We start from the raw sequence: 26,886 nt of genomic DNA, 5'->3' as shown, positions 1-26,886 counted from the left end.
GCCGACGGCGTGCTGGCCGTTCAGATGCCGATGGGAAAGGAAGGGTCTGTCCTGCTCGCCTCCCACCTCTCGCCTCTCACCCCCTCCCCTCCCTTTGCATGTGGCGTCATTTACGGAGCACTGCATGTCCAATTCTGCGAGCTACAGCGGGATTGCCGTTTCAGGACACCCGGGCGGCTAAATTGCAGCGCGGACAACGTGGGGCCAAGGGGTGGAGTGCACCTGCCTCGCGAGCCTGGCACCTGGCCACGTGCTAACCTTCTTTTGTGCGGGGATTGTTCGGCAAGGACTGAAGCAGTGCGATGAGACATACTCCGTACTCATTGTACGAGGTACTCTACCCCGTATTCGTCTCGTATATCGAAATCGAAAGTCTGAAGTCAAGCCAATTTCCGAACCATCGCAACTCCACGCCGGACTCCGCGAGACACTGTATTGTGACACAACCCACCTCTGTACTCCCGCCGCGTCCACGCAATGTCCTCACAGACACAAACCAAATACCCATCCCTCCCTTCCAAACTGATCCTCACGTCAACAAAAGCCTACTTCTCCCCCTCCCGAACAATCACATACCTCCACTCACTGCTCGACCCAGCAAACAACATCCTACCTCTGCTCGAGCAACACCGCTCGCAAATCCACTTCGTCTTCATCCCCGACTTCCTGACCATCTACCCGTGTTCTCAAATCCTGGGATCCCGATACCCCTCGCCAGTATCAAATCCCGACGATGATGCCACCACTGCCCACGCGGACTCCGAGCCGCTCGCGTGGCCCATCACCCTCGGCGCCCAAAACGCCTACCCCTCGCCCTCCTACGGCGCTTACACGGGCGAAATCGTGCCCCCGGCACTGAAATCGCTCGGCGTGCGCGTCGTCGAGCTCAACCACGCCGAACGGCGCCGCTACCTGGGCGAAAACGACGACAGTGCGGCCGAAAAGGCCCGCACCGTGGCCGACCTGTCCATGGTCCCGCTGGTGTGTATAGGCGAGGTGGAGCAGCCTGATCTGCGCGGCCCGCTCAGCGCCAGCGTGGGCAAGGCGATGGCCCAGCTACGGCCGCAGATCTTGGCCGTACTGGGGGCCGTGCCAGAGGACGCGCCCGTGATTTTCGCGTACGAGCCGGTCTGGGCGATCGGGGCGGCCGAGCCGGCGGGGGTGGATTACGTCGGGCCCGTCGTGCAGGCGATAAGGGAGGTCGCCAGGTCGGCTGTCCCGCTTAGGGGCGGCGAGAGGACGGGCGGGGTGAAGGTTGTGTATGGTGGGAGTGCGGGGCCGGGGCTGTGGAGTGGGAAGGCGAATGGAGGGAATGGGCTGGGGAGGTGGGTTGACGGGTTGTTCCTGGGACGGTTTGCGCATGAGATACAGGGCGTGAGGGCCGTTGTGGAGGAGGTTGTCGAGAGTTTGGGCGAGAGTTGAGCTCCGCAGACGAGAAAGGATGTGATTGGAAGTCTCAAAGGTGGGAAGATTGGGGCAGCACTATGCATGGAGCACGCATGCCAGCTATCAACGACGCGATACCACCGCTATGAACAACAGACTTGCCACACCACCTTCCAAAACGCCGTCGCCAACTTCAACAGACACCCGTGTCATCCAGTCGTAAACTCATCCAAGCTGGGAGACGTACAATTCATGGAAACGCCATATACTATACAACACAGGCACTCCCCGAGATCATCACCCCTTGATCTCCCCGGGCGTCATCACAGACACGACACTCGTGCCTTCACTAAACCTCGTCCGGAACACACGGTTGGCATTCTGAAACATGCCGTCCTTCAAACTGACGACAATGAACTGCGACCCTTGGAATCTCGTCTTTATGATGCGGCCAATGTTCTGGGTATGCGACAGGTCAAGCGCCGCGTCGACTTCGTCCAGAATGTACATGGGCGCCGGCTTGAACTGGAGCAGGGCGAGAATGAGGGATAGAGCAATGAGCGATCTGTGAGTGAGACAGGGGGGTAACCAATTAGCACGGCACATCAGCCAGACGGAGCAGCAGAAAACAAACATACCTTTGCCCACCGCTCAACTCGGCCAGACTCTGCTTCCACACCTTCCCCAGGCAGACCTTGACCTCCAGCCCTTCCTGGATGCGCTCGAGATTGTCGTCCAGCGGCACCAGCTTGGCCGTGTTGTTCCCGGGCAGCAGATCGGAGAAGATGTTGCCAAAGTCCTCGGTGACCGTGCGCCACGTCTTGATCAGCGCCTCCTTCTTGTACTCGTCCAACGTGCTGATTGTCTCCTCGATCTTTTTCTTGTCGCGGATCACCGTGCGCAGCATGTTCTTGAGAGAGGCCTCTTTCTTCTCGACACTATCGATCATGGGCATCACCTTCGGGTTGATTTTCTTCTTCATGCCTTGGAATCGCTCCGTCACGTTCTTGAGAGTCGCGCGGCTTTCCGCGAGGTTCTTGCCGTGGAAGTCGTAGGGGCTGCCCGCCCGGCCGAATTGATCCTTGTTGTCCTCGATCCAGTCGTGCTCCCTTTCCAGCGCCGCGACAAGCTGCGCTGCGGCTTGTGCGTCCCTCTGTGCCTTGTCCACGGCGTGGCCCAATTTCTGTGCCTCGAGCGCTTCTTCGGCGATCTGTTTCGACTTTTTGGATTTGGCTTGTTCCAGTTCGCGCAACTCGTCGTCAAAGCCCGTTAGTTTCGCTTGCTCGTCGACGAGTTCACCCTGGGCCATGTCGTGGTTGCTTTTGACGCTGGCTTCTTCTTGGCGCAAGGTCTCAAGTTCTGCCTTTTGTGTCTCGATCGTGGCGTTGACCTCTGCAAGCTGCTCGACCGCGGCGTTCAGATCACCCTCTGCTTGCTCGCAGTCGATCTTAGCGTCCTGCAATTCCTTCTGGAGTGATTTGATGGCACCGGAGGTCTTCGTCAGCGACTTCTTCAACTCGGCTATCGACTTCTCCAGCTCTTTCAGTTTGCTGCCTTTGTTCTTGCTGAAGTCTTCCATGTCTTTCTCGATCCGCTTGACGTCCTTGGATGCTTCGACTTCTCGCGTTTTCGCATCGGCCATGTCTTGCCTGAGGTGGACAATTGTCGCCTTCATTTCCTCTATCGCCTGGATGATGGATGATGAAGAGTTGCCCGAGATCTGCTCCTCTGCCAGCTTAATTTCGTGAGTCTTCAGATCGAGCTCCTGCTTGACTGACTTGATATCAGCCAGCTTCGCTCGCTCCTGTCTCATCGTCTCGTGCAGCTGTTGAAGCTCTGACTGGTGTTTTTGCAGCTCTTTCGTCACTTCATTCAGCTTCTGAAGAATCACGAGTACCCCACTCGAGTTTGGCGAGCTGCCGCCGGACAGCGTCCCGGAAGGGTCATATACATCGCCTTCAAGTGTAACGCTCTTCAGCCTGACTGCCTGGTCAAAAGTCACTTTCTTGGCTGTTTCGGCATCCTGGCAGATCAGCGTGGTGCCAAAGACGTAGTCCATGGCGGCAGAAACCTCGTCTTCGTATCCAATCAAGGACAGCGCGAGGTCGACTTTGCCCGGTGCTATTCGTTGTGCTGCTCCAACCTTCTCTGCTGACGCTCTAAAGGCGGATATCTTGTTCAGAGGAATGATGGTGACTCGCTTCTTGAGCTTTCCATTCTGGAGAAGCTGTGTGCCAGTCTCAGCCGTGTCCACGACCACATTATACAGCCGGCCACCTGCGCAAATTTCCAACGCAGTGCCAGCCATCGACTTGTCCTTGTCCAGGGTGAATAGCTGGGCAACCAAACCTTTGACTCTTGTCCGATCGAAGTTGGGTGAAGGGTCGCTGAAGTGGAAGTCGACGTTGGCCACTTTTCGCTTCAATTCGTCGGCTTGTCGCGACAGCTCACGGATACTCTTCTGAAGGGTGACCTCGTGCTCTCGCATCTTCTGCTCTCTGCCAGGCTCAAAGCCCAATCTTTGCAGGTTGTTCTCCAGCTTCTGTGCGTCCTTGCGGAGTACCTCCAGGTCCTTCAGGAGATCGGCGTTTTGTTCTCGCGCCTTTTTTGCTCGTGGTTCCTCTTCCTTGATGCGCTTTTCCAGGTGAGAGATCTTCAGCTTTGCTTGTTCTTGCTCCGTTGAGGTCGCAGTGAGTCTCGCCCGAGCTTCCTGCAGTTGACCTTGGTAGCCGCTTTCTTGTCCTTCACGGGAAGCAACTCCAGTCTGCAACGTCGATAGCAGCTCTTCTTTCTTCTCGACTTCCGAATTTTGAGAATCATGTTCAGCTTTTGCACTGTTCCATTGTGACTGCAACTTCTCCAGACCAGCCTTCTTATCGCTGACTTGCTTCTCCAGGCTTTTGACAGTTTTGGTGACCTCTTTCTTCTTCTGTTCTTCTTCAGCAACGCTGGATTGCTTCAGGTCAAGCACCGTTGCAAGTCGGACCAGTTCGTGGCTCAACTCTTTCACTTGAGCTTCTATTGCTTGGAATCGGCCTCCTTTGCGCATTTCCTTCTCCCGAACAGCTCGTACGCGCTGAGAATCTTCGTCCAGGTTTTCGATTTCGCGCCTGAGTTTGACAGCATTCTCCTCGAGGTGGGTCACTTTTGCTCGTTTAGCTTCGTGCTCTTGTGACGCGTTCTTCATCTTCTCGCCAGCTCGTACATAGTCTGCCGCGACAACCACTCGAGTTAATCTTTCAAGCTCGCTTTGTGTTTTCTGGTAGTCCAACCACGCCCGCTTCTCGCCTCTCAGTTTGTCGAGTTTCGGTTCGATTTCTTCGCGCAGTAAGCCTTCTATCTCCACCACTTTCATCTCCTTCTTCGCCATGGTCTTGACTGCCTTCTCTTTTCTATCCTCAAACATGCGCGTTCCGGCGGCTTCTTCGATCATAGCCAAAATCTCGGCGGCCTTCATGTTCAGCACTTTCGTGATTCGACCCTGCATGATGATGAAGTTCGGGTTGTTGATGTTCAATCCGACGCTCTGGAACAGATTCTGCACTGTCGTCTGCTGAGCGCGATGTCCGTTGATGAGGTACTTGCTAGTTCCGCCCATGACAATCTGTCGCGTCACACTGATTTGCGCATACTCTTCAAAGCCGATCGGACTCGTGCTCTTGTCACTATTGTCAAACACGATCGTGACGCTCGCCTTGGTCACGCCCGCTTGACCGCGCTTGTATATGAGGTCTTGGAGGTTCTGCGCTCGGACGGTCGACATGTTGGTGATGCCTAATACGAAACATATTGAGTCGAGAATGTTGGACTTCCCGGAGCCGTTGAGGCCAGTCACGGCGTTGAAGGTCCTGTCCCAACCAGAGATGACCGTTCTCTGGCTGTAAGACTTGAAGCTGCACGTTTTTGTTAGTTGACGGCAGCATCTTGGAGAATCATTTAACAACTCACCCATCAATGACCAGTTCTATGATCTTCATACTGCTTGTTAGTCAATGGCACCCATGCGGTCATTGCAGTTTCGAAAGTGCAAGTGCAATTGTTCCATCTGTCGCACTGTTGACTATTTCCGGATAAGGCTAAAGCGAAAGATTCCCAAAAGGGGAAAGCTCGGCACGTGCTTGGCGCGCATTTCATGCGGAGTCTCAGTCGAGCTTCACTCTCAATTCACCAGTGACTCACAGCCACAGCCAACTCAAGGTTCACATTGTCAGTGACTCATTCTCGCTGGCGTACCGGCTTCCATCATGGCGTCGCTCGCTAGACCTTTCCTCACCCCGTCGCATTCGACCAGTGTTCCTCTCTTCCTGGCTCCCGCCTTCGCTCGCCCATTCCCCATTTCATTATCCGCAACAGCACAGTTCTCGACCTCAACCCCGAACCAACGTGCTTCGGCGACAAGGAAGCAAGCTGGCATTAAAGCCGCAACATCAGGGAAACCGAATTGGGCTTTGAAGGCACGGCCCAAGATCGACCGCAACAAGAAGAGAGGCGTGAGCGCAATCCGCCGGACAGGACCGAGAAGCACGCGCGGACTATGGAACTACCCATTGCCGGTACCCGTGGCGAGAGATCATCGGGGCACGAATCCAGAGTATGTTGAGTCGCAGGACCACGGCCTCTGGGGATTCTTCGATCAGAGCAAGCAGGCACTGCTGGATCCAGAGCAGGAGTCCAGCCACGGTAAGTCCGACTGACACGTGAGAACGGAAATCGAACGCCGCGACTAACTCGCTGGTGTCAATGCAGGTCGCCCGTGGGAGTACAAGGAACTGTCCCTGAAATCCTTTGACGACCTCCACAAACTCTACTGGGTATGCGTAAAGGAGCTGAATCGGAGCCTTACGCGAGATAAAGAACGTACACGCCTCAGGGCAGGTTTTGGTGATGTGGAACATCAAGAGAGAATCAATGTCGTGAGTTTCCCTTCCTCTTCTGGTCTGCACATTGTGCTAGGGAAAATCCAATGATGAATCCAACCCCTTTCACTCGCCGATATGAGTCTCCCGGCCCTGGAGGTAATGCTTAAACCTCCTCGGCCATGATTACACCTACCAAAGGTTTCTGAGAAAGCAGCAGCCAAATAGATGCAGCATAGTATTATCCCTTGACACGTCCATATTGGGGTCTAAATAAGCGATTTGCTAATGAGCGTGCCGGTCCACCAGATCAAAACAACCATGCAACTCATCCGCGAAGTCCTCGTCGACAGGCAATTATCCTTTCAACAGGCCAACGTGTTAGTCAATCAGAAGACTGTCGCCGACATATTTGCGGAGGCAGAGGGAGCAGCGCTCGAGGATGACACCGCATCGTCGGCGCAGGAGAGCTATCCAAAATCTGCACCCGCGGGGTCCTGAGGTGGAGCAACGTTCACTCTTGTTGGCAGCCCAGTCCAGCAGGCCCTGCATAACCACCATCTATAGGTCCCAACAGGCTACTCTTAGTGACAGAAGCCCTCGCTGTGACCATCACGAACCATACAAGTGCGCAGAGCATATAGCATGTACTTATAAACTCTCCGACTGGTTGAGTTCCTGTAATTCTATATGATTTGCAGCACCGACAGGGGTATACCCAGCAGAACATTATTGTGCGAAGCAAACCAGGCCAGTGCCTCGAAATCTCCGTGCCTTTGACTGCGCATGTACCTTTGCCAATGCCCAAGCCTCCCTTTGCACCATGTAACGATCAACACAGGCAGCGCCAGGGCTCAGCCAATGACCTCGACGTGTCTCGGTCACATGTATGCTTCGAAATCACACCATTGCTCAGAACCCACCACCCCGCCATCATACCCCGTGGCCAAGCTGAACAGCGCGGGATCAATGGTCGTCGAGGTCATGGAAACCAAATCATCGGCGCCCTCTGTACTGATTTCGAAGGGTCCCTGGGCCCCTCCTGTATGTGCGTGTGCGTGTGCGTGTGCCGGGGTCTGGCCTTGACCCTGCCGTGCCTCATTCCCGGCAGGTGGCATTCCCACCCGCGAATCCCTCACGGGCAGAGCCTGCCTCACTGCCAATTCGGCGCGCAGCATCCTCAGCGGCTCCCACAGATTATCATTGCCCGCAAGATAGTCGATCGAGGGCCTGTTCTGGAACAGCAGTTCGATGCGGTGCCTCGCGGCGCGGGCCTCGAGCGAACTGCTCAGTGCCTCGTGGCGGAGAACCATCGAGAGCATGGTGGCGACCGAGTGCCATGAAAAGGCACGGATGATGGCCCAGTCCAGGCTGTAGGGCGTGTAGAAGTCGATCAGCGTCTGGGTGGCCTTGCAGTACTCGACGGCAAGCTGGTACATTTTGGCCTCGAGGCCGGGGCGTGCGGGGTCCGCCGGACCGGCGATGGTCCCTGCCTTTGCGTTGACGAGTGGTTGAAGCTGCATCAGTCGCAAACGGCGGAAGGAGTGGTCGAACAGGTCCTTCGCCAGGCGGTGGAGGATGTTGGTCTCCGTGTCGAGGTTGCGCATGTACAGGATGTCCATGCGGTGGTGGGCCTGGCGGAGCACTTCGTTGTGGACGGCCAGGTAGCTGCGCGTCGTCGTCGCGGGCGTGTAGGGATGTTCGAGGATGAATTTCGTGAGGGACCCGAATTCGTAGTGCATGAGGGAGATGGTCGCGTCCGTGAAGTTGTTCCGCGGTTGAGGCTGGTAGGAGGAGAATTCGGAGGTATCCCATGCGGAATCGTTCTCGTTGAGCGGAAGGGAAGTGTCGGAGTCGCCGCCGGGCTGGAGAAGCGGTTGGAGGCCGTGGTTTTCGACGCACCAGGCGTCTAGGAGTACCAGGTGGTGCCATAACCGTCGACGCAGTTCAATCTCCCAGGGGTTTAGATGGAAGTGTGCCCCGTCGCGATTGAGGCCCATTCGTCTTGCCATGGAAAGGGCAACGGCGAGGAGAGTGCTGACGTGGAGCATTTCCCCGGTCCAAAACAGGAATGTCTGTTGGGAAGAATCAGGGAGGTGCTATATCATGTGAAATGAGTCATAGAACTCACAATATATAGCAAGAATGTCTGTAGTGTCGATAGGGATTGCGTTGTCGTCAGGTTCAATTGGCTTAGACCCTGCTCGACATGCGACCGGTAGCGCGACAGCAATCCCTTTTTCGACTCGTGGAACCGATACTCAACCATGGTCGAACAAAGCGGTAACAGTCCCAAGGCATATACGGCGAACAGGCGGACTTGGAACTCGGTCGGATTTGCTAGGATGCCGCGGCGAAAATGATTCAATTCGAGGTGGAGTGTCGGCTTGTGCAGAATCTTGACGAAAGGGTCGACCTTTTCGACAAACGTCTGGACCAAGAAGTCGCTCTCCCGAGTCGATAGATCGACGAGGGCCGGTCGACTAGTCTCTTCTCGAACGTAGGGAAACAGAAACGTGTCTCCGTGCGTCTTCGCTGCATTATTGTCAGCGACCAACAGCCACGCCGGACGACCAGAACAAGAGCCCCTGTTCATATCCGTGCAGCTTCTGTAAATCGCACTTACGCTCTTCCTGCAGAGTGAACTTCAGGTCTCTGACCTCGTCATACATCGCGGCCCAGAAACCTTTGTGAAGGTAGCGGGACCTATCCTTGTCGAAGACGAGCCTGCCTTCTGGGTTGCCGACGGGAGACGCTTGACTCCCAAACTTCTGGGCGATGTTCTCGGTCATGATCTCCATTGGGTTGCCCTGTTGGGGCCGACGACTCAGGTTGCGCACAAGTTCTTCGAGTTCAGCTATGCGTCTGGCTAGCGGGTCATTGGAAGTGGGCGTCCGTCTGTGCACCAGACGGCCCGTATCCTCGTAGATGCATTCGACCCCGAATCGTTGACAGTTCGCACATGGCTCTGTCTTGGAGCACTTGACTTTTCGCCGTCGGCAGTCGAAGCATGGTAAATCTTGAGTGGCCGTGGCAGAGTGTTGCGATGGTTGGTTGCTGGAATGGACGGGGGTACTCGAGGAACTCATTGCAATACGTAGCTAGATTCCCACACCGGCATCGTGACCGCGTCTGTTCTACGGTGTGCGAGACTGAAATATGCATGCGCGCGTTGCCAGTGGTCACAATGCACAGATCGGCAAGTTCATACTGGTAAGCCAGATGATTTGTTTGTCAACATGACGCAGTACGAAGCCAGTCCACTTTCGTCGTCAGGAATTCTTCGGGCAACGATCAGCTCGCCAATGCGGTCTGCAAGGCCAAAAGCTCCTGCGTGAGGATAGTGGACTGTGGTGTGGGCTTCGATATGAGGTTGCGGGAGGTCGGAGCAAATTCAAGGTCCGCACGCCGGCGCTGATAGGGCTGAGGATTACGTGATAGTCAACACTGACTAAGGGTCTGGACCCGGGGCTCTTCGTGGTAGGTGCTGTACATGTCTCTGTTCGCAAATCAGCGCCGAGCTGGAAAGGACCGAGAGAGTTTCGATTCGGCCTGTTCGAGTCGAGATGAAAAGCATCCGAGTCTGAACGTGAAGAAGCAAAAGTCCACGCAAAAAATTGGTGGAGTCGTCTGATTGGCCCAGATCATGTAGACTATCGCTAGGTGGCCTAATTAGGGCACAGAATAAACAAAGCATTAGGGCGTCTAGAGATTTTCGAACGCCTCCTACCAGTACCAACTTAACAAGTCACCCTAGATGCCGTTACTGTCGTATCTAACTTGCACACTGTACGCTCATCATACCCCATGCAGCGTGGTACTACGTTGAACCCTCGCTACGCCAGGTCCTCCTGCATCTGGACCAGGATCGACGGGTGCGTGGCCTTGAAACCCAGTCTGGCGGCACGATCACCCTGAACAAGCATATTCGACGCCACGAGAGCACCTATTTCCCCCGCCCCGGCCTCTGCAGATGGCACTCTTTTCGGCTCTGGCGAGGATAAGTCGCCCTTTCTATGCAAAACCTTCGCCAAAGCAGTGCTCATGTCCTTCCAAGTGACCCTTTCGCCGTGAAGGATGTAGTATCGGGAGTATGCGCTACCTGTGGGCGTATCGGTTCCAGCTATCCCTACTATCTTGTTGAGAAACGGGATAGCATCGGCGATCTGTGGGCGTCCATTAGCTCGCGCCGTCGCTACCAGGACAGCGTCTGACCCAGGCGGGACTCACATGGACTGTGCTTGCGACGGCTGTGCCATCACCGACATAGGGCGCGTAGCCTAGCTGTTTCGCATTGGACGTGAGGATGTTGTACGCAACACCCAGGTTTGGGACCGGGCCGATGTTGGGTCCGTATGTCTGCAAACTGTCAACACCTCTCTTAGACTAGCCAAGAGCCGCGAAATAATGAACCCAGAAATCGGCGAGTCCATATCAAACATCTTAGCTAGGGAGATGCGCGGTCGACAAGATACGGTTGTCGGAGGGACAAGGGCGCCTTACCATTGCAAAGCACACAATGTAAGTGATGATCTTGCCCCGTTCCCCTGCCTCGAGTACGCTGCCCACATGTTAGCACTGGAGACACCCTGTCGACAGGGATGGGAAGCTCTTACGGAACATCCGTAGCCCCGTTGAACATGGTTCTTGTTATCTGCCGAATATCTTCCTCTTTGTCATCCTGGTTCCGTCAGTAGGCGTGCCCCTCAGCGCTGTTGGCCATACTAACACTCCAAACTTTGCTGGCAGGGTTGAAATTGCCGGTCTTTCCATAATCGATGAAATTCCCCGTGCCCGAGACATGGACGAGGGTCCCCTTTGAATCCTGGGTTCGCTCTTCCATGCCGGAGATGACATTGGCGATGAAGCCACCGTCGAATGAGGTGATGGCGTTGATGACCAAATCATGCTCCTTGCTCAGAGAACGGACGAGCTCCGTGTCCGAGATCGAGCCATGCACAATACGGTCTGCTTTGGCAACCGACCTGAACCATTCATCGACGTTGGTGTTGCGCAGGAACACAGTCAGGGGCCAGTCAGGGTGTGCCTTCTTGACTTCAACCGCAAGGCGGGCTTCGAGACTGTCAGCGCCTGGTACTATAGCCTGCAGGGACTACCCACAGCCAATGAGACCGGTCGCGCCGAAGAGGAGAACTGAAGGCATTCTGAACCCAGCAGAACTCGAGCTTGAAGTGATTGCAGTCCGACAACGTTGGAAGATGGCGGTCTGAAGCTGGAAGTCGGTTGGTGGTGCGAACTCCGCCGTCGATGCAGTGTTCTGAAGACCTGTGCAGTGTGATATCTTTGGTGGTGAATGGAAGCATGTTGTCGTGTTGTTGCCCGCTTATAAGCACGCTTTGTGCTAGGTACCGCTCGGTGGAGCAATTCTCGACCCACTGCAATCATCTCAGAAGCCGTGGCCGGCTGAAAAAAGTCCTCCGCTGTGGTTGATGGTGCGCATGTCATCAAACAAGACAAGTCTCAATATTTCGAAGCATCGACTACTGCATGTGGTTGTTTAGATAAGCATTCTTCGGCGGAGGCCCAGTGCTCGCCGAGCGGGCGAGCCAATAGACGCGGAGGACTCGGTGTGCTGATGTCTAATAGCCGCATTGGAAACCCTTGGTCATCGGAGCTTCAGCTCGTTTCTCTGGCCTTTCGCCGACTCGTATGAGGGTGGGCCTTTGTCAAGGTCCATAACGCCTGCAATGTCAGTCATCAGAACTAGGCGGCGAGTGTCGAAGTGATTGCGATGACAGCTCAGCGGAGTTCATCAAGTCCCCGCCTGCCAACCGCTGAGAAAGGCCTCATCCCACGACGAGTCCTGGCATGGGACCTAGGGTAACATGTGTTCTGCTGCGACAATGCCCTTGGCCACGCAAGAAACCTTGGCCTCAGATAAAAGGGACGGACAAGCCAGTCCCGAGCAGAGGACGACTTCTTCTCATCACTTCCACCATCGTTGATTCTCAACCACCGACTGTGTACCGTATTTTTCACCCATACCTGAAGCTTCTTCAAACACCATGTCTCAACAGTATCTAAAGGGCAAGACAGCCATAGTCACTGGCGCGGGAAAGCCGAACGGAATAGGAGCAGCATCCGCGATCGCCCTAGCTGGACAAGGTGCCAATGTATAGCCAGAGACACCCTCCATCTCATCCATGACTAACCGCTGGATTGCAGGTGTTGATCCATTACAACAGCTCCGCCGGACCTGCAGAGGAAGTCGTCAGTAAGCTCAAGGGTCTTGGAGTCCAAGCGGCGGCCGTCAAAGCCGATGCCTCGAGCGTCGACTTCGGCAAAACGCTCGTCAACGCCGCTCTGAAGACCTTCAACACCAGAACCATTGATATCATCGTCAACAATGCCGGGTACGCTGCGCCCAATGTCGAGGGAATCAAATCCGTCGGTTTCGACGAATGGGACACGACCTTCCGAATCAACGTTCGAGGTCCATTCGACCTTATCCAGGCGGCACTTCCGTATATGAAGGAAGGCGGACGTGTCATCAATATTGGGAGCATTGCAAGTTTCCCCGCCTCCGTCCTGTTCACGTCAAAGACATGTTGTCCCATGTGCTGGCGGCCAAAATCAGCCACAAGACGCATAAGTCGCAAATCTCGTCCTAAGAACAATGCTAACTTTGCGGAAATGCAGATCTCTCGCCTGGGCTCGTGGATGTTGCCGGTATACTGTAAGTCTAGAGAATACCAACGTTGACGTGGTCTCGACTGTCCCGAGCTTTGTGTCTCAAAGATTCTCTCTCAAGGCTAATGACCACGTAGGTGCTTCCAAAGGAGCGTTGACCTCCATGACAGTTGCCATTGCGGAAGAGCTTGGGCCCAAGGGCATCACCGCCAACGTGGTATCGCCTGGGCCCATAGCCACAGATCTCTCCATGGAGGGGTCACCCATCGGAGCAAGGCTGAGGAACAACCAGCACATCAAGCGGGAGGGGAAAGCGACCGAGGTTGCTGAGACGGTCCTTTTCATCGCGAGCCCCGGGGCATCATACATCTCCGGACAAGTCATCCACGTCGACGGCGGCATCGCGTTCCCCTGAAAAGGCCAGCCGTTATCAGCTCCTAGGTAGTGTATGGTTGCGCATGTCAGGGAGGCCAAAGGAAAATATCCGCTGATAACCTTGATGTACATATCGCGGTTCTGGGCTCTCATAGAAAAAACAGCACACTGGTAAAAGAAAGTCCATAGATCTAGTCTTATCATTCGAGTTGCTGCATGAGGTTGCCGTGACTCGGCAGCAAACCGAGAGGAAGAGCGTATGCCGATACGACACCTCGCGGGCCCGGAGACCTCCTTGAACAGCTGTGAGATATCATGGTCTTCGCGTCTCGGTCTAAAAGGAAGATCGGGCTAATATCGCGTTTGAAGAAAATATTGTTTTTTGATCACGTCGCCGAAGTCAATCTTCCATAAAGACAAGGCGCGCAATTCAACGCCACTACAACTACGCGTGGGTGACGGGTGGGGAGGAATACCGAATTTCTGACATCAAGAGCCCTGTGCTAGAGACAAGCCCGCACGGCTGCCCCCCAGGCGCCACTAACTAAACTCCGCACAATAGCCAGAGATCCGTGAATAAGCGATTAAGCGGTGCTTTCCCCCGCAGCCTCGGTCGATTTCCCCAGCAGACCCCCCGTTCTACCCCTACTTGGGTACGTATCGGATGCTCACGACGTTGGACTTTTAGCAAGAAACCATACTTCACTCATCGAAGGACGAGGCTGTCAGCACCTTTACATCTCCCCACCTCATTCTCTCACTTACTATAAACCGTCAGTCTGATCTGAACCTGACCTTACCTGGTTTCACCATGACCTCACCATCGACAGTATGCATGGGACAGTACCTCTTCCAGAGGATCAAACAGCTTGGGACACAACATATCCTGGGAGTTCCTGGAGATTTCAATCGTGAGTCCGCTGACATCCCATTAAAAGCAAATGAGGCCACTGACACAGACTTTTCAGTCACTCTCCTAGATGAAATCTACAATGTGGGGGGCTTGAAGTGGATCGGCTGCTGCAATGAACTCAATGGTGCCTATGCTGCTGATGGCTACGCGAGGATCAAAGGCTCTCCGGCCGTGCTTGTGACAACCTATGCCGTCGGCGAGTTGTCGGCCATGAATGGCGTTGCTGGCGCGTATGTCCGAGCACCCGAGCATCATGTCTGAGGGTGTCTAGTAGTCCATCTAGAGCCACTTGCTGATCTAAAGTTCGAGAACAGTTACGCAGAGCACGCCGGTATGATCCATGTCGTCGGCATGCCCGCAAGGTCATTACAAAAATCCCGAGCAATGCTTCACCACACCATGAAAGCCAACATGGACCACGCAATCTATATCCAAATGGCCGAGCCCATCCGCGAAACCCATGCCTACCTGATGGAGGACAAGACAATGGCGGAGGAAATCGACAGGACACTCATTGCGTGCCTGCGAAGTCGACTCCCTGTCTACATCTACGTCCCTGTCGATTCAGTATCAGTCCCGCTCGACGCAAAGCGACTCGAGACACCATTAGACACGAGCGTGCAGAACAAAGACAGCAAGGTGGAAGACCAGATCGTCAGCAGCATTCTTTCCTTGGTAGAGAAGGCTACCAGCCCCGCCATATTAGCTGATATCATTGGTGTGCGGCACGGCGGCCGCGAGTTGATCAGAAAGCTGGCCGAGCTAACGCAGTTCCCGTCTTACTCCACCCCTCTGTCGAAGGGAGTGATTGACGAGATGAAACCATATTACAACGGTGTTTACAATGGAAAAGGTGCGTGGAACGCAGTCAACTAGCTGTGAACTGGACTAAATCCAAGCAGTATCGTTCCCAGGAGTCGCCGACAGCATTGAAGCCTCAGATCTCGTTCTCAATATCGGCCCGCTTCCATCGGACTCAAATACCGGTGGTTTCACAAGAGAGATTAAAGATGAGCACCTCGTCTGGCTGGGCCATGACTTCTGCAAAGTGCAAGATCAGACCTTTGACAGCGTCCATTTCCTACCTGTTCTGAAAAAGCTGGTCGCATCCTTAGAAGCCGATCCGCAGAAGTTCAACCTCCCGAGGTCGCAGAAAGCGCCCAGAGTAGATGTACCTGTGCTTCTGGACCAGAAGTCTGGCCAGATCAAGCAAGCTTATGTCTGGCAAAGACTTGGCCGCTTCCTTCGAGAGAATGATATCCTACTGGTGGAATCGGGCACAGCACAGTTCGGCATGCCAGACGCAATCTTCCCTCCCAACGTCAAATTAATCACCCAGACATTCTGGTCATCTATCGGCTTTACGGTTGGCGCCTGCTTCGGGGCGTTGCTTGCAGCAAAGGAGATGAATCATACTGGGAGAGTGGTCCTCATTGTCGGTGAAGGCAGCCTCCAAATGACAGTGCAGGAGATCGGATCATACATTCGCTATGGTCTCAAGCCCATCATTTTCGTCATCAACAACAACGGCTACGCTATCGAGAGGGCGATCCACGGACCAGAGCAGGGATACAACGACGTGAGCACGATGTGGGACTACCAGAAGATGCTAGAATTCTTCGGCGCCAGGCAAGATCTCGGCATCAAGACAAAGAGTCGAGCGACAAGGACAGTGGAGGAGCTGGAGGCTGTCTTGAATGACGAGGAGTTTGCAAGTGGTGGAGACACTTATCAGGTAGGTCTCATTCCCAGAATCATCTGCCGGACGGTACTAAACTTATCTCGCGCAGCTGTGTGAAATCGTCATGGACACATTTGACTATCCATGGAGACTCAGCGAGCAGATCTCTTTGACCAGAGAGAAGATGAAGCGCGAAAAGGAGCAACAGACCGCATCTACAGGTGAAGAATGAGTCTGCCGACAGGATGCTCAAGACGCAACAACAAATACGAAGGAACGACCAAAATATCAGCTTCGATGGAGAAGTATTCAGACGAGGTGCTCAAAAGAGCGCACCCATTTCTCGGCATTGAGTATGCCTAATTAGATCAATACGAACTCGGTGGGCATCCCAGCTTATCACGGTGGGCATCCCAGCTTCTCTCGGTGGGCATCCCAGCTTCTCTCGGTGGGCATCCCAGCTTCTCTCGGTGAACATATATTGGTGAATTTACTCCGTATCTGAAACGAACGCAGCTGGTCCTCATACTGTGTGAAAGTTACGCGTCAGCAAGCGCGTCTTGCGCCATACTGTACGTCATCGAACGCGATCATGCCAAGACTTGCCTCGTCCATATCCGACGTCTAGGGACGTGGATGGTTTCGGCACCTTTTGACGCTTTCCCATCTCCTACCCGGGTGGGTGCCGGGGTGGTAAGGTCAACCTCCGTCATTGGCGAGGAGTGGATTGTTGCTGTCGCTTGCGATGGTTGTCAAGCGTTCGCCGACCTCGCTCGAGTTGCGGGTGCCTTGGTTCTTTCAGGGAGCTGGCTTTGACCAGCCGTAAGGATCTGACCACGCCCTGTAGAGGGGTTTAACTACGACAAGCCAGCCTCGACGATGCAAGATCCTGCCTTGCAGCTCTACGGACTTCAAACCCTTCAGTCGCTTCTGCAAAGGCTCGGGATGAGAGAGGCGAGTCCGTTCTCGCATCCTATTATCGCCCATAGGGGGACCTGTTTGAAGGTCTCTGATGTCAAGACGCAGAACAAGATATGCCGGACAGGTAACAGTCCCAGGAAATTCCGATAGATTTAATCTCTGGCTCATATCGGTTTGTCCGGAAATCGACACCAGAGAATGCCGCAGCCTGTTTTGTCTCGTGGCGGTTCTCTTCTGTCGAGGCATTGGATTGCGTGACACGTGGAAGGTCAGAGCGACGGGCAATCAGTCAACCGATTGCATACCAGATAACTTATGGCATTAGGATCGGTTGCGGCAGCCCCGGGCATGCGAGAAAGTCCCAGCTACGCCGCAATCAATCAACCAGCGAGTCTATGTTCCAGATGAACATTTCTCATACTGTCCATGCAGAAAAAAACCGAGGGTATAGGCGTGCCTGTCGCGCAGACTATTTTCGATAACAGGTCGATGTTGGGGTCTCCTGTCGCCGACTCCCCGAAGTACGAAGAGACTCATGTTGGCTTCTGAACATTGAGGTGAAGACCGCAATGTACAAAAGCCCCGCTGTGATCCAGCATGCATTTCAAGGCTGTGTACAACAGCGCACGGCAGGGCACTCTTTTCGTCGTACTCACAACGAACGTGACGCTCTTGGTGCCGGTGCTGCTGCTTGCAACGACGCCACTCAAGAGTAGGATTTTTCGTAGACATGGGCCAACAGCACTCTACAACTCACCTAGGTAAAATTAAGGAAATGAAGGTACCATAAGCTGGCAATTGTGGGCCTCCACATAGACTTCTATCTGCAGGGATACAAGCTGAGCTGGACTTAAGGTGAAGCGGGCCTAAATATCGAGATTCAGCCTTGGCACCATGACCTCATTCGCTGTGATGCCTGTGGTGGCATAGCGCGACAGCAGTGTTCACCGACCATTTACTCTTTGTTAGCCTCACCATACTCCTGTTATCTTCTGATATTCCTCCGAACGACATTCTTTCCGGCCGACGATGGAGGAGATCGCCCCAGAGTATGATGTTATCGTCCTAGGCACAGGTATACCCTTCAGCTAGCCACTTTACCCCGCCATCATCGTTGACTGACACTCAGCCGGCAGGCTTAACGGAATGTGTGCTCTCCGGGTAGGACTCGATTGCGTCCCAAGATCCGCCCTCTCTTGCTGACACCACTACAGAGTGCTCTCCGTGAAGGGCAAGAAGGTCCTCCACATCGACCGCAACGATCACTACGGCGGGTATGGATCGTGCGCACCTCGAGGTCAACTAACAAGGGCTGACGACGATGTGCAGGGAAGCCGCATCTGTAAACATTGAGGCTGTAAGAACGGTGTCGTCACAAGACCATGGCTTCGTCTGACATCGTCCGCGCAGCTGTTCAAGAAATATGGCAACTACAACAAAGGTGAAGAGCCCTGGAAGAAGTACGGCCGCGTCAACGACTGGAACATCGACCTCGTTCCCAAGCTTCTGATGGCCAATGGCGAACTCACAAACATCCTGGTCTCGACCGATGTCACGCGATACCTCGAGTTTAAACAAATTGCAGGCAGCTTCGTACAGCAAGGCTCGGGGCCCCGAGCCACCGTCGCCAAAGTCCCCTCCACCGCATCTGAAGCACTGAGCTCGCCCTTGATGGGCCTATTCGAGAAGAGAAGAGCAAAGAAATTCCTAGAATGGGTGGGTGCCTTCGAAGAAAGCAACCCAGCAACACATAATGGTGCGGACACCGAGATGAAGGAAAACAAACGAAAGAGGGCTAACACTTGCAGGATTGAACCTCAACCAATGCACCATGAAAGAAGTCTACGACAAATTTGGGCTGGAAGCCACAACGCGAGACTTCATCGGCCACTCAATGGCTCTGTACTCAACCGACGACTACATCAATTCCCCTGGTCAAGCCAAAGAAACCGTCGAGCGGATTCGGTTGTACGCCAACTCGATGGCGCGCTATGGCAAATCTCCCTACATTTACCCGTTATACGGGCTCGGAGAACTCCCCCAGGGCTTTGCTCGTCTCTCCGCTATCTACGGCGGGACATACATGCTCAACACCTCGGTCGACGAGTTCCTCTACGACGGGTCCAAAATCTCAGGCATAAAAGCCACGATGCGCGATCGCGGGGACGAGAACGAAGAAGGAATGAAGTTCACCACGAAGACGAAGATGATGCTCGGTGACCCATCTTACTTCCCCGGCAAGGTGCAAGTAGTGGGGCATCTCCTGAAGGCGATTTGTATCTTGAACCACCCACTCGAGAAGACCGGCGATGCCGATTCTCTCCAACTTATCATTCCGCAATCCCAAGTCGGCCGCAAACACGACATTTACATCGCCATGGTGTCCGCCGCCCACAACGTCTGCCCCAAGGGCTACTACATCGCCATTGTCAGCACCATCGCCGAAACTTCCGCTAACCATCACCTCGAACTCCAGCCCGGCCTCGAAAGACTGGGCAGGATCGAAGAGAAATTCATGGGTCCTCCGATTCCGTTGTACCAGCCGCTCGAGTCTGGTCTCAATGATCAGATCTTCATTTCCAACTCCTTTGATGCAAGTAGCCACTTCGAGACAGTCACGGAGAATGTGCGCGATTTGTATAGACGGGCCATGGGCGAGGAGTTGAAGGTCGAGGGACTGAGGGAGGGACAGACCCTGGCGGAGGAGTGAACAGTCCGCTCGGCTTCGGTGCTAAGACATGCCGTTTGGTTAGGTGTCGAGTGCGATGTTCCGCTCCGAGGAACGTGATCCCTCAGGTTCGATCAGCAAGAAAGCCATACCAGGGCATACGCGGAGCGCAGAAAGTATCAGGATCGGATACAATAGGGTAGGATATCGAGAACCGGATTTCCAGATTCAAAGTCACGACCTCGGAGAGAGGGCGCCCGCATGCGTCGAGGTGTGTATGAGAGTACGTGTATAGGCGTTGTGGTAGCGATAACGACAGCGCGAGCAAGAGACAGTAATACGATACTGAATACGCACTGGAGCGGGCCTGTCGAAGGTGCAGGATTTCCTGTACAGTGTACTCGCATACTGTATGGTAGTGTGACACGTGGCATGTGGCTTTAGGGTTCAATCTCCGTTGCTCCTCACCGCCGGTGCCCGCATACTCTCCGGTAGGAGGTGTCGCTAAACTGTGTACACAGTACGGAGTAAGTCAGACCACCGTGTAATGCAACAACCGCGTACTGCAACAGCCCCGCATTTACACGTCATATATGATCGCCGTCGTAACTATTTAAAGATCGGCGCCAGCGACGTTGTAAATATGAAAGACGTTGCAGAGGCTTGTGAACTCGGTCTGTTGGCACCTCTCAGAGGTCAAACGGGCCTCTTTATCTCTATCGATCCTCTCCCACTCCTCTTGGCGCGCGATGGCACGGTCTTGCGCCTCTTTTATCTCAACGATTGAAGCAAAGGACTTGTTCGAGTCGATGTTAACTCGTGCACGCTTAGTGGTGGTCTTTTAAGCAACTTAAACCGATAACTGCTGAATTTAGAGGGTCTATTACGCTGATTATAATAAAAGCTAGTTGATCTTATTGGCAGCCTTACGCATAAATAACCGAGTGCCTTTTTAAGCTGCAATATCCGGGATAAGGCTGATCGCCTGTGCCTATAAATGACGCCCGTTACGCGGCGTTACTATATAAACCTCTCTAGATAGTTTACGCTTATAAGATCGTAGTGTTTATAGTGCTGTAGTAAGGGTTTTAGGGGTTTGCACTAGCTGCGATAATTAAAGGACTTTACGGGGGTTATATGGGTATAGACTAGTGCCTTTCCATCTACCTTTTATATATTAAGGCGTCAGAGTCATCGCTCTAGCTATCTTATAAAATTTAATAAACTCGAGGCGTTATACGGGTGTAGTTTCGACGAATCTTAAGATATTAGTAATGCTTTTACGATAGTTGCTTTTAAGGACTGAAAAAACACTAATATTAAGAGGTTAAAGGACGTGCGATGAGTGTGAAGGCATATAAAGCAGCTAAACATTATAAGTAAAGCACTTGAATATAAACGCAATAGTAACGTGAGAGTTATAGTTATCGTAGAGGAGTAATTAGGGTGCTATGCTATTTGCGGTTTAAGGGAGGAAGATCTCTTATAACCAGCTTAACCCGACTATATTTATTATAAAGGCGTTCTCAGTATACTTATAGTGCTAATTCGAGGGTGAGTTATACGGGAACTATATTAACTAGAGGTCTTTACCTTTAAAAAGCACCAGCGGATCGATAAAACGACCCTCCGCCGAGCAGGCCTCGATTATAGTGACCTAGTTACGATTTTCAGGCGTCTTACGATATAAACGTCTCTTATTAGTTGCACTAATAACTCTTTAGTTAGTATAGACCCCTATAGCTAGTCCGGATTCATCGAAGTTCTATATATTAGCTGGTTTAATCTAATGACGGGTAATAATAGCGCGGAAGAGGGTAAAGAAGGTCTAAAGGGTATCTAGACTAGTATTTTCAACGCGCAGGTACTCGATCTTCCTTTCTACCTTTAATTTTATCTCTAAATGACGATTAAGAAAGCGTATTAACCAGTTTATACCGACTAAAGTTAGGCTATCCGAGGTCTTTAAGATAAGGCTAGTAAACTCGCGTACTTAAGAGAAGGTTAGGGGGGCGCCAGCGTAGTTAAGATTAATAATCCATCGAATAAGAAGATCCTCTTATATAGAGGACAGCAGCTATTGGTCTTCTCTTACTGATTATCGAGTTTAGCCTCCTTTCAGTCGACGACTCATGGTACTTAAGTTAACGCGGTATGCTGTCGCTGCAGATCGAATCGAGGGGTAATCGCCGCGTTCGAAGGCCCGGATTGCCTCCTGGAGGGTTTCTTCGGCATAGGAGGGCATGCTGACTAAGTATGAACAAGATAAGAGAGGTTTGTGGTGTGCTGGTGTGATATGAAAGAGAGAGGGTTGTTAAGAACGCGATTTGACGCGTAAATGCGAGGCTGTTGCAGTACGCGGTTGTTGCATTACACGGTGGTCTGACTTAGGTGTGATCGAGCTCGACAGCGCCGAGGACCCCACCTTGCCAAGCCTATGCCAAGGAGACATCGTCGGCGCAGCAATTGGTTGGTCTCAAACACGAGCGATGCTTGCTCCTCTCAAGCTAAGTCGGCGTCTATTGGCTTTGAACTCAATAACCCTGCGTAATAGAATGGCCTCCCATTTTGCGGGGAAACGGAGTACAGATGTTGCATCCATGGCCCACCCAAGTGTCCCGGATTTCAGATGGCAGGCGTTGTGTACAAGCGCAATCGTGTGCAATGTCACTATCGCCACTCTGAGTATCAGGACTCACCAGCCCATCTGCCCACCGTGTCCAATTAGAGTCAGATCTTGACACATGGCCCCGTGTCGCTTCATGCTGTTGTGGGTGACAAGGGCATACACCCTCGCCAAACTACTGCAAGCCAGCCATCATGCTGTGCCACCTGCTACTTGATCTGTTGGCATGCGATGTTCACGCCTTCCTATCAGAAAATGACGATCTGGGAACTGCCTGCAAATAAATGCAACCCTCCCCCCTCCACGTTTGACCCTTGAAATCTGCCAGCTTTCTGGCACTCTCTCTCGAACTGCGCCATACTACTTCTCTTCGTCCTCGAACATGGCAGAGCATGGAGAGAAAGATGCTGTCACTGCTAACGAGACCACGAGGCATGGCGTCGACCCGGAGAGGCTCAATGATCCGAAGATGCAGAAACTGGCAGGTGAAATCACCTACGAGGATGAGATCGACCCCGTGGAGCGACAACACAATCCGCTTGCCCAGAAGCTGCGTTCGCGACACATGCAGATGATTGCAATTGGTATACCCATCCTCGCCATGCTCTGAAGGACGCTGTTTTGACAGATGTTAACAGGCGGTTCGATCGGAGCTGGTCTTTTTGTCGGCTCGGGTGGTGCTTTGCGAACAGGTGGCCCTGGCAGTGTTCTTCTCGGCTTCATCATCATCGGCTTCATGTTGCTCTGCACGATGCAAGCGCTGGGTGAATTGGCTGGTGAGTCTCCCACAGAGGCGGGCCCGCTTCTGGCACACTGTTTACAGGAGCACGCTGCCCTCCACAGATTTTAATGCTCGGTTCGCTAACACATCGACAGTCCTGTACCCGGTGAATGGCGGTTTCTACACATACATTACCCGCTTTGTCGACCCGTCACTCGGTTTCGCGGTCGGATGGGTAGGTGTACCCATGTCTCTGCAACAGTGTCGTTTGTACTCCGGCTCAAGGGTTTCCCCTTTTTGGTGTATTGCTTGGATGCTGACGCTCGTTGCTAGGACTATGCCATTGGGTGGCTAACCGTTCTGCCCTTCGAACTCACCGCGGCTTCGATCACGATCCAATATTGGCGCGACGACATCCATGTCTCTGTCTGGATTACTGTGTTCCTGGTCTTTCTGATCCTGGTCCAAGTCTTCGGCGTTCTTGGGTATGGCGAAGTCGAGTTTGCGCTGTCAATGATCAAGATCATTGCTTGTATCGGCTTCATCATCTTCGGCATCGTTGTTGACTGTGGTGGCGTACCTTCTGACAATCGTGGCTATATCGGTGCGCGTTACTGGCATAATCCAGGCGCATTTCAGAATGGATTCAAGGGCTTCTGCACGTAAGTCTCTCCTCGAGTCCGCAACATTCATTCTGACCAAGCCAGTGTTTTCGTGACAGCAGCCTTCGCATTTGGTGGAACGGAGCTGGTCGGACTTGCGGCCGCCGAAGCAGCGGACCCTCACCGCTCCCTTCCCAAGGCTACCCGACAGGTCTTCTGGCGAATCGCAACATTCTACGTCCTCTCGCTGTTCATCGTCGGCCTGATTGTCCCCTCGGATAGCCCTGATCTCCTTGGTGCTAGTGGAGCCAACACCAAGGCATCCCCTTTTGTGCTGGCCATCAAATATGCCGGTGTCAAGGGCCTGCCTTCCGTCTTCAACGCCGTCATCACCATCTCGGTAATCAGTGTCGCGAACAGCTGCACCTACGGCTCTTCTCGCACCATGCAGGCGCTCGCGGCACGAGGCATGGGCCCCAGATTTCTGATGTACGTCGACAGGCAGGGTCGACCTGTGTGGTGCATCGTCGTGCAGCTCCTGTTCGGCTGCCTCGCTTACATTGGGGAGGCCAATGCGTCGGGCACCATTTTCACCTGGCTGCTCTCGCTCTCCGGCTTGAGTTTCTTCTTCCTCTGGTTCAGCATCAATCTCTCACATATCCGTAAGTTGCTGCGCGAGACCTATATCAAACTGACGCTATACTCATAAATCCCACTAGGTTTCCGCCACGGCTGGTACCACCACGGCTTCACCAAAGAGCAGCTGCCCTACCAAGCCGCGTTCGGCATTTGGGGCTCTTACATCGGCGTCTTCCTGTGTGCGATTGCGATCATCGCAACCTTCTACACCTCGTTGTTCCCGCTGGGCGGCAGTCCTGATCCGGAGATCTTTTTCGAGAACTTCCTTGCCGCGCCGATCGTCATTGCCTTGTACCTTGGCTGGAAGGTCTTCTCGCGGGATTGGAAGCTGTTCATCCGTTCGAGCGAGATGAATGTCACGACTGGTATCAGACGGGGTAGTCTCGAATTTGCGACACAAAGCGGGCGAGTACCTGGGTGGAAGAAGGCGCTCAGGGCGTTCATCTAGGTAAACAAGGTCTGTGAGTGTCACGGAGGGGGTAGCTTCTTCGTCTTGGCGTGGATCATTATTTATTTGAAAACGTCGGTTGAAGAGTAACCAGCTCAGACCTACTTGTATTTCCCTGTGCCAGCAGGCATAAGGACCAGAGTGTTGTCCGCTAATACTTGCCTATCCTTAATTGCTGGTGAAAGTTCCCCTCGCGTCTCATCAAATCCGAGGCGTAACGGTTAATCTTGCCGTTCTCGTAATTCTCACATGTCGCTGTTCGGGGGGGGATGGTCGTCACCGGCTCTTCCTCTACGATTGACCAGATCGTGGTGGTTCCCATCGCGCTGAAGTACTGGTGGGGACGTTGATCGACTCATGCCAGGTTTGTAGAGTAGGGACGGGTGGTCACTGTCTTCATATGCCCGTGCCAAGTGAGAGGGATGGTGAAGCATGTTCATGTTGCCGAAAGACTTACTTCCAATGCTTAGAGAAGATAGAAGGAGTTGTTATCTGGGGTCGGTTCGGGACTGCGTTGAAGGGACCAGAAGGAGGCTCGAGATCTCGAGAATGCCGGGTTTGAAAACAGTCTCCTGGGGTGTTGCCAGCGAGAGTGAGATGGGCCTGGCTCCCAGAGATCGACTCGCGAGTCTTTTCGAAATCGTGAAGACGGTGGCTAGGTCGGTGCGCTGACGACTCGTCAAGATACGAACCGTCTCGTTCAGCGGGGACGGTCTCCAACACTGCGACGGGCAAAGGGATCGAACAGCAGTGCGGCGTTTCAGGTAGTTGTTGCAGCGACATGTCGTCCCCAGGGGCCCCTTCAATGCCATGCGAAAGTGAAGTTCACATGTGACTCCTCCAATCACGACCCACCCTGCCACCATTCATCACATATATTTTGAACTTGTCAAAATCCTGGCAACAATTCCTCACTGGCATCCGGTCAAACTAGCACCGGGCTCGAAGGCGTGTCTGGGACGAATTGCGACAACCACCGACCCCCGACATCGACTTCGAATCCCGCTCCCGACTCGAACGACTCGACCTTCCGACCGGAATCGCACAACGTCCGAATACCGCCCGATATCCCTAAATCCCGCCCCCCCCCCCTCCCTGGCTGCATACTTGACATGAGTTCAAATCGGTGTTCATAGGGACACGAGATGGGAGTAGACCGGTGGCCACCGGATATAGCCCGATCAAATGACTGTTGCCATAGCCTCCTGTTCGAACGGGGGTTGTGGTACAGTTTTTGTTTTTGTTCCTTTCGCTGAGCGAGGCTGTTGTCTGCTGTTAGCAGTGAATTCTGGCTAGACTCGACATAGGGTCTTGCGTTCGAATAGAGGGGTGGTACAATTTTTGCTTTTGTTCCTTCCGCTGAGCAGGTCTGATGCTTGGTGTTAGCAGTGAGCAGTGAGTTCCGGCCTAACGACAGAACTTCACGGACGTCAAGCGAAGTCTGGCAGTACGTTTTTTTCCACATGGGCCGGATAACAAACTCCTGTTTGAGTGTAGGTTCTTGATCCTCCTGGTGATACACGGTGATACAGTCTGACATCTCGACCTGGTCACGAGGGTTTATGGTGGGTCGCCAGCTCCTCTTTCACGATCTCAGCGAGGACTTTACCCTCATATAGCTTGCCGTCCAATTCACCACCTTGTTTCAACAGCTCCTTCATCACAGCACCCTGCTTCAACTCTCCTCCGTGGGACGACAGGGCTTCAATCTTGGATCTCACAATATCCCGTAAGTCCTGTGGCTCTACCATCTTCACACTCCCGACAAGCTGTTCGATGACCTCTATCTCTTTGTCCTGCTTCTCGGCCAGATCTGCCCTGTTCGCGGCCTCGGCCTCCTTCTTCGCGTTCTCCGAGGCGGCCTTCCTTTTTCGGAGTAATGCGAGGACTTGCATGTCTGTCTTTACCGGCGCGGAGGATGAGGCGGCTTGATTGATCTCCGAGATGGTGCCGCGGAGGACGGTTAACCTTACCTTTTCGTTCAGCACACGTTGATCCTAGGACGCGGACGCGTACAGGGCAGGAGCTTGCAGGTGCTTACCTTGCTGTGTCTTTTGCACGCATGGCGGCTTTCAAGTCATTCTTGATTTTGGACAGGAGAGGTGAAGCTGTAGCTTCCGATGCGGTCGACGTTGAAGACCATCTTGCGCTGGAAGCGGCGGCCCTGCGGATGCAGCTAGAGCATGCTGTCCGAGCTGATACAAAGAGCGGCGCTGTAGCGCGAGTTGCTGCCATGTCGATATGACCCTACCCAGATAGCAGATATTCACGGACGTGATCACGAAGCAAATCCCGAGAAATTGTTGACTGCGAGTCATTGTACCTGACACTAGTCCTAATCTGGATTTAGGCATTACTCTGCCTCGTTGACCAGGCGCGTTTTGCGCTGCAATGTTGCT

At 53.4% G+C, this 26,886-nt stretch overlaps 11 protein-coding genes across 11 annotated transcripts; 7 read left to right on the top strand and 4 right to left on the bottom strand.

Annotated features, from left to right (window-relative positions):
- Positions 1-477: 477 nt before the first annotated feature.
- Positions 478-1,422, top strand: A1O7_05448 (triosephosphate isomerase; the record flags this gene model as incomplete). Its single annotated transcript, XM_007759458.1, has 1 exon — positions 478-1,422. The coding sequence occupies one exon, from the start codon at positions 478-480 to the stop codon at positions 1,420-1,422; it is 945 nt and encodes a 314-aa protein (XP_007757648.1).
- Positions 1,423-1,683: 261 nt separating this feature from the next.
- On the bottom strand, positions 1,684-5,363 carry A1O7_05447 (structural maintenance-chromosome 2; the record flags this gene model as incomplete). The annotated part of the gene is made up of 3 exons (XM_007759457.1): positions 1,684-1,951; positions 2,025-5,279; positions 5,335-5,363. The coding sequence occupies 3 exons, from the start codon at positions 5,361-5,363 to the stop codon at positions 1,684-1,686; spliced, it is 3,552 nt and encodes a 1,183-aa protein (XP_007757647.1).
- A 267-nt stretch (positions 5,364-5,630) lies between these two features.
- On the top strand, positions 5,631-6,353 carry A1O7_05446 (uncharacterized protein; the record flags this gene model as incomplete). Its single annotated transcript, XM_007759456.1, has 2 exons — positions 5,631-6,066; positions 6,133-6,353. 2 exons carry the CDS (start codon positions 5,631-5,633, stop codon positions 6,351-6,353), a joined length of 657 nt encoding a protein of 218 aa, XP_007757646.1.
- Positions 6,354-6,563: 210 nt separating this feature from the next.
- A1O7_05445 (uncharacterized protein) lies at positions 6,564-6,743 on the top strand (the record flags this gene model as incomplete). The annotated part of the gene is made up of 1 exon (XM_007759455.1): positions 6,564-6,743. One exon carries the CDS (start codon positions 6,564-6,566, stop codon positions 6,741-6,743), a length of 180 nt encoding a protein of 59 aa, XP_007757645.1.
- A 380-nt stretch (positions 6,744-7,123) lies between these two features.
- Positions 7,124-9,331, bottom strand: A1O7_05444 (uncharacterized protein; the record flags this gene model as incomplete). The annotated part of the gene is made up of 3 exons (XM_007759454.1): positions 7,124-8,317; positions 8,374-8,777; positions 8,869-9,331. 3 exons carry the CDS (start codon positions 9,329-9,331, stop codon positions 7,124-7,126), a joined length of 2,061 nt encoding a protein of 686 aa, XP_007757644.1.
- A 747-nt stretch (positions 9,332-10,078) lies between these two features.
- On the bottom strand, positions 10,079-11,406 carry A1O7_05443 (uncharacterized protein; the record flags this gene model as incomplete). The annotated part of the gene is made up of 6 exons (XM_007759453.1): positions 10,079-10,408; positions 10,473-10,601; positions 10,746-10,803; positions 10,859-10,923; positions 10,972-11,315; positions 11,364-11,406. 6 exons carry the CDS (start codon positions 11,404-11,406, stop codon positions 10,079-10,081), a joined length of 969 nt encoding a protein of 322 aa, XP_007757643.1.
- Positions 11,407-12,268: 862 nt separating this feature from the next.
- A1O7_05442 (uncharacterized protein) lies at positions 12,269-13,308 on the top strand (the record flags this gene model as incomplete). The annotated part of the gene is made up of 3 exons (XM_007759452.1): positions 12,269-12,376; positions 12,429-12,939; positions 13,031-13,308. The coding sequence occupies 3 exons, from the start codon at positions 12,269-12,271 to the stop codon at positions 13,306-13,308; spliced, it is 897 nt and encodes a 298-aa protein (XP_007757642.1).
- Positions 13,309-14,079: 771 nt separating this feature from the next.
- Positions 14,080-16,094, top strand: A1O7_05441 (uncharacterized protein; the record flags this gene model as incomplete). The annotated part of the gene is made up of 5 exons (XM_007759451.1): positions 14,080-14,179; positions 14,237-14,411; positions 14,496-15,034; positions 15,084-15,916; positions 15,972-16,094. 5 exons carry the CDS (start codon positions 14,080-14,082, stop codon positions 16,092-16,094), a joined length of 1,770 nt encoding a protein of 589 aa, XP_007757641.1.
- Positions 16,095-17,812: 1,718 nt separating this feature from the next.
- Positions 17,813-19,493, top strand: A1O7_05440 (acetyltransferase; the record flags this gene model as incomplete). Its single annotated transcript, XM_007759450.1, has 6 exons — positions 17,813-17,858; positions 17,920-17,944; positions 17,998-18,057; positions 18,113-18,140; positions 18,194-18,539; positions 18,592-19,493. 6 exons carry the CDS (start codon positions 17,813-17,815, stop codon positions 19,491-19,493), a joined length of 1,407 nt encoding a protein of 468 aa, XP_007757640.1.
- Positions 19,494-22,459: 2,966 nt separating this feature from the next.
- A1O7_05439 (uncharacterized protein) lies at positions 22,460-24,487 on the top strand (the record flags this gene model as incomplete). The annotated part of the gene is made up of 6 exons (XM_007759449.1): positions 22,460-22,661; positions 22,716-22,853; positions 22,954-23,033; positions 23,132-23,460; positions 23,506-24,062; positions 24,120-24,487. The coding sequence occupies 6 exons, from the start codon at positions 22,460-22,462 to the stop codon at positions 24,485-24,487; spliced, it is 1,674 nt and encodes a 557-aa protein (XP_007757639.1).
- Positions 24,488-26,037: 1,550 nt separating this feature from the next.
- A1O7_05438 (uncharacterized protein) lies at positions 26,038-26,722 on the bottom strand (the record flags this gene model as incomplete). Its single annotated transcript, XM_007759448.1, has 2 exons — positions 26,038-26,455; positions 26,529-26,722. The coding sequence occupies 2 exons, from the start codon at positions 26,720-26,722 to the stop codon at positions 26,038-26,040; spliced, it is 612 nt and encodes a 203-aa protein (XP_007757638.1).
- Positions 26,723-26,886: the final 164 nt, after the last annotated feature.

Source organism: Cladophialophora yegresii (genome assembly GCF_000585515.1).
Source record: "Cladophialophora yegresii CBS 114405 chromosome Unknown aczIN-supercont1.4, whole genome shotgun sequence".
In the NCBI taxonomy this organism is placed as follows: domain Eukaryota; kingdom Fungi; phylum Ascomycota; class Eurotiomycetes; order Chaetothyriales; family Herpotrichiellaceae; genus Cladophialophora; species Cladophialophora yegresii.
Note: the sequence above shows the minus strand (reverse complement) of the source record. Positions and strands in the feature narration are given on the sequence as shown.